The 6,215-nt window shown below is 33.4% G+C and overlaps 1 protein-coding gene across 1 annotated transcript in view; it reads right to left on the bottom strand.

The window, feature by feature from the left end:
- The window catches only part of NGLY1 (N-glycanase 1), a 50,708-nt gene that overhangs the window by 8,716 nt on the left and 35,777 nt on the right, over positions 1-6,215 (bottom strand). The window contains exons 8-9 of the mRNA XM_019628673.1: positions 5,262-5,372; positions 3,797-3,961 (exon numbers count right to left, since the gene is read on the bottom strand). Coding sequence (XP_019484218.1) covers positions 3,797-3,961; positions 5,262-5,372 — 276 coding nt within the window. The remainder of the gene's footprint in view (positions 1-3,796; positions 3,962-5,261; positions 5,373-6,215) is intronic.

The following is a 6,215-nucleotide window of genomic DNA, read 5'->3' on the forward strand; positions in this document are numbered from 1 at the left end:
GAGAGAGAGAGAGAGAGAGAGAGAGAGAGAGAGAGAGAGAGAGAGAAGGAGAAACTGCTATGTATAATGGTAAGAGATTCTTTCAATTTGAAGATGAAAAATTGATGCCATTGAAAAATTCAGAAAATATTTTATAATAAGTTAAATATGATCAATATACTGTTGATATAGCATCAACCACTACTAGAGAGAAAACAAGAAGCATAAACTATAGCTCTTATATTTTTGTGATTTTGTGTTCAACCTGAATTCATTCATTTTTCTTCATTTCCACCATCACCATCATCTCCTAATTATTGGACTACTACAGTTCATCTCCTAAAATTGACTCCCAGTTTTTTTGTTTTACCTCTCCTATCCATACTCCACATAGTAATGAGATTATTTAAAAATGTAAATTGGGATATGTCATTTTCTTGCTTAACTCACTCCACTGACTTCCCACTGTACTTAAACTCTTAACCTTTACCAAGGCCAGCAGGGCCCTACGTGATGGGTCTCCTGCCTACTTCTCTAACCAGGTCTCATATACTCTTCCCTTTGCCTCTGTGCTCCCACCACGCTACCTTGCCTTTAGTTCCTCAAAAAGGCCCAGCTCATTTCTGCCTCAGGGTCTTGACACATGCCATCTCCACTGCCTATTCTGTTCTTCCTACTTTCCATATGTTTGAATCTTTCTTATCCTATAGGCCTCAACCTAAAGCCATTTCATCAGTGTTCTTTCCTGATATCCTAAGCTAGGACAGTGCCTGGGAGCTTGTGTAATTACTACAAAAGCTCACGTTTTACCTTAAAATTCCAGACCAATTTTGTATTCTAGCCCCAAATAAATCCATGTTTGTTTTAATATAAAACAGTTCTCAGAAATCCTAAAATCACTGAGTGAACCTGAAGTTTGAGAAAGATGATATATTTATCCTGTATCTTTATGTGCCACTGACACAACAGTCCCCCTCCCTTAGACATGCAACACGGGCATGGTACCATTTTAGGTCAGATGATTCTTTGTTGTGGGAGCTGCCCTGTGTTAGCAGCATCCCAGGCCTCTGACCACTTGATGCCAGTGGCATCTGTCCTCCTAACTGCAACAAGCAAAGTATCTCCAGACAATGTCCCCTGGAAGGCAAAATCATGCACCTTGGCTCTAGTCTGTGTTGACATCTTGCTACAGTATTTACTAATCAATCAGGATGGCGAGCAATGCTTTGTTGTTGTTGTTGTTGTTAAACATTGGGTACTAGCTATTAAACAATAAAAAACAAATATACAAGAATCAATTAAGAGTATAAAATATCTTAGAGACAGAGAAAAATATATGTGTGTGTGTGTATGTATACACATATATCACGCTCAAAATTACAAAACAGTCAACATTAAATGTATGAACAAGAAGATATTCCCTAGTAGAACCTGTGACTACTACTGCCATAAAGGTAAAATAAAAAGCAGTCTATCATTTTTGGAAATTGGTATTATAACTACAATTAGTATACTACACTTCAAAACAAATATATAACAAAGATTTTTCAGAGCCTGGACATAAACCAAATGGAAATAAAATTTACAAGTAGCATTATCTACTATTTTACAAAGGACAACTAATTACAAAACGGAAAAGAAAAGCATATCACGTATGCAACTGAACAAAAAATCTGGAGTAAGACTAACCTTAATATTTCATAAAATCTATTAAATCTAAGATTAAAACTATTCTTTCTGGAAATGATATTGCCAATATTTTCTTCCTTTTCCAACTCATTACAAGGTATAGTTCCATAATTTTTTAGGACTGACATTTTTCAATTTACTTTTAAAATAAACATCTATTTCTAAAGAGGAAAATGACTTTTTAAATCCACGGCCTTAATATGGTCTTCGGTAATTGAGAAATCGAAAAAAAATTTCAAAAGGAAAACAATCTGGGCATATGACCCAATTCATATTTTTAAAGTTTAATCAACTTACATGCCACACGAGAGGAAGCACACCCATCCATAAAAAGAAAAAGAAATGAAGACCTAAATAATATCAATGTTTTAAATTGAACACAGCTGTGAATTAAATTAGCTCTTTTAAATTGGCTTCATTTAGATTTATACTCGTAACTTGCACTGCATCAGCAGTGATTTGAATTATTTGTTGAATTTAGATCTTGTAATTCTATGGCTGCACCAACACTTCCAACTGCCTGCTAAAGATGCTGGGATAAATTAAAAAGCAAACAAAGTTTACTGGGGATAATTCACTCCTTTTGGACATACGCGTATTCCTTTACTGGAGAAGGGAGCTGCAACAATGGCAAATTTAGAAAAAGTAGATATAAAACTTTAATTTGTATGGAGCTGTCGATATTAATACTGTGATGGGCTATTTTCCTTTCGAGCATTTTTCATCACATATCATCTTAGACCTTTATATAAAGTACTTTCTAGTGAGTCAACTTTAAACTCCTTAAGGGCAGGGACAGTCTATTGTACTTTCTTACTGTCTATTACAGAGCTATTCACCTGGCCTCCTATAGACATTATATTTCCATTGCTCATAATTTAATTTGGGGAGGTTAATCAAGAGATGTTTTAAACTAAGTGTGACAACAGTAATCACACCAGCAGCAATAATTTCTCCCCAATATCAGATGTATGCAAATACGATATAAGAAATAAACACGCTGACCAGCTGCATTATCCAGATTCTATTATTTTCCCACTGTTCTTTAAACATTTTTCCTATGGAAAAAAAAGGTAAAACAGGGCTCTTCTAAATGCATTAAAATCTTATTCTGAAAGACCTGAATAAGCACTTCTGAAGAGGATATCCCCAAATTTAAAGAAAAGGCATTCAATTTCATTAGCCATTACCAAAATGCAAATTAAAATCACAAAATACTATAAACCATGAGAATTGATAAAATAAAAAAGACAGACAATACCAACTATATGTAAAGATGTGGAAAAATTTCATATACTGCGGTGAGAGGGTAAACTGGCACAACCACTTTGGAAAACTGTTTGTCAGTATCTACTAAAGCTGAACATACTCACATTCTATGACCTAGAAATTCCACTCCCAGGTATATACCCAACTGAAATGTGTAAACATATTCACTGAAAACATGCATATGAATGTTCACAGCAACACAACTTTTAATAGCCCAAACTGAAAAACAATCCACACACCCATCAATAGTGGCAGGGATAAGTTATATATATATATTCACACAGTGGAATATACCACAATGAGAATAAACATACCATACACATGCAGCAACAAGTACGAATCTCACTAATGTTGAGAGCCAGGAAACCATTCACAAAAGGTATATAAATACTACTCCATTTATGTAAAGCACAATAACAGGCAAAACTAATTAGAATCCAGGATAATTGTCACTCTTACGGTACAAGGCAGCAACTAAAAGGGAACTTGGTTGTTTCTGAGGTTCTGAGGGTCTATTTCTTATTCTGGTTGGTGGTTACAAATTGTGAAAATCTGTTAAGCTGTACATTTATCACTTATAATATGTGCATTTTTCTGTATGTGCTTCAGTAAAAGTTATATTGCACTCAAAATTCACCTAGAGTAAATAGAAAAATCCTATTTTAAAATGTTTTGCAAACTCTTGTATGTTATTAGACTATGTCAATCAATTTTTGGCTCTCTTCAAATGTTTACATTCTTTAGTGATTGCTCTGAAGTTAACTGAAAGGTCATGGTCAACACATTTTTCAGTAAATAAAGAGCACAGCATAGAAAGCGGGAAAGTGAGAAGCTTATCATGATGTAACAAATTAAGTACCTCTAGACCCATTTCACCTCGGGCTACTCTCCAAGCCATTGACCCAGATGTTCTTCCACCAAGTTCTCCAGGTTTAGGGGTTTTGGGAGATATAAATTCAACAAGCTCCACAATTATCCTCTGAAGAAGTTCTTTTCTTCTGTTTTCTGACAAAGACATTTGCCTCTGAAATTCATATTTAAAAAAAAAGTCATTAAGATTATGGGAATGTAGAGGTCCCTGTCTAAGTAAGAATATACTTAAAAAATTTGTATTTTAAGGGAATCTTGCAAGAAGCAACCAAGTTTATTTTCATATGTATAATTTATTTGGAAAATAAAAAGGACACTGGAAAATTCAAAATAGTTTCATAAAATTTGTTAATACATCATTTTACAACCATATCAAACTCTCCATGAGCTTTACTGTCCTAGATTTAAAATGAGGCAGCAACTTCTGTTTTAGGCCACGATAAATTAGCTTGTGTCAGACCAACTGTCCCACTGAGAAAAGCTAGAAAAGCTGGGGAAAACACACACACAATCACACACATGCAAACACCTGTCTGAATGCAACAGAAAGCTACCAGCATGGCTGGACTGAAGAAGCTAAGATCCCAGGGGAAGGACAGAATTGAGGTGAAGTGAACATACTGCACCCCCTTTCCCTTCCAGGCATTTGCCAATTATTAACTGACATGAGGAGAAGCTGAGAAGCCAACCACAAAATGGAGGCTAAAGTGCTGACACACAAAGCAGAATTTTGAGCAGAAACACAATGCTGGCGAGTAAATAAAGTGGAGTTCAGCATCTTCCAAGGTCAAGGTGAGGGGCTGTACTAAATACTCCAGTTTATTAGATCAGGATCTCTGAAGGCCTATGCATTAGAAGGTGAAATTCCAAATAGACTGAAACCTTACCTTGAATCTCAATCACTGACTGGATTAAGGTGATCCGTCTCTATTCTAATTGCCTTCCAGAGCAAAATTAGTTGTTTTTTAAATTATGAAAAAAATCCAAATAAATATATAGTAAAAAGTTTCAATACTACCAAAGGGGTATAATGTAAAACCTGAATCTACCCTCTTGGAGTCCCATGTCTTCTTCTCGGAAGTAGTCACTGTTAACAATTTCCTGTGCCTTGTTTCAGAAATTTCCACATTCGAACAGTATGTGTGTGCGTGTGTGTGTTATTAATTCAAGACATAATTACTTCAGTGAATAAGACAACATATTTTTTATGTTAAATACAGATGTTGAAATTTTCTTTCACTGAACTTTAAGAGATGTGACAATTTAAGGTAAAAAAACACAATATTTAAAATGAGTCATCAAAATTTTCAATGAACAAAAAGACATTTAACATATTAAAATATTTTTGCTTGCAAAATAATGCTATTTTTAAAATTTAAGAGTTAAAAATTGGCTCTTGATTCTATGAAAAATTTCAAATCTCCTCGCAAAAATGATAAATGCCCATCAGATACCTTCTTATTAAGTCCATTAATAGTTTCTCGAAGTACTTCTTCTTTAATCTTAGTTCTTCTGGCGATTACCTCTTCATGTTTACAAGAATATCGCCAAGTGACATCAACCACCTCAAATTACAGAATACAAATATTTAATAAGATTACAACCATCAACCTTAATTTGCTAAATACCTACCTAGAATATAATTCAATTCTTAAACATACTTTTTAAAATGCTATTCTTTGCTTAAAAGTCTAAAAACCTATAGAAAAAAATCAAAGAAAATGTTGTTGTTGTTTTTTAATTCATTTTCTAACAGGTACACTTCCAAGAAAGACTGTGATAAGATGAAATTTTTAGAATATTTAGGCTTTTATAAGTTTATTTATAAAGCTTATTTCACAAAAGTTAACAAATAAAAACTTTTTCCAATTTATTATATAAAATTTATATTATAGAACTGATTTCTGACAAAGGTGCAAAAACACTTCAATGGAGAAAAGATAATCTTAACAAATGGAGCTAGAACAATTCGTTATCGATATGCAAAATAATGAATTTCAATCCACACCTTGGAGTATATACAAAATTAACTCATACAGGATCACAGACCCAAGTGTAAAACTAAAAGTATAAAACTTCTAAAAGGAAACAAAGGAGAAAGTCATTTTGGCTTGGGCTAGGCAAAATGTCTTAAATACAACATCAAAGAGCATGATGCATAAAAGAACAAACTGTAAACTAGATTTCTTTTCTTCAAAAGTCATTGAGAGAATGAAAATATAAGCTATAGATAAGGAGAAAATTTTTGCAAATCATTTATCTATTAAAGGACTTGTCTTGAGAATATACAGAGGGTACCAAAAAAATATATACACATTTTAAGAAAGAAAAAAACTGTATTAAAATTGTAATATTCAATATATACCAATAACAAAAGATGAATACAAGTCATGTGTACACATTTTTTT

Source organism: Hipposideros armiger, unplaced genomic scaffold (assembly GCF_001890085.2).
Source record: "Hipposideros armiger isolate ML-2016 unplaced genomic scaffold, ASM189008v1 scaffold_804, whole genome shotgun sequence".
Classification (NCBI taxonomy): Eukaryota; Metazoa; Chordata; class Mammalia; order Chiroptera; family Hipposideridae; genus Hipposideros; species Hipposideros armiger.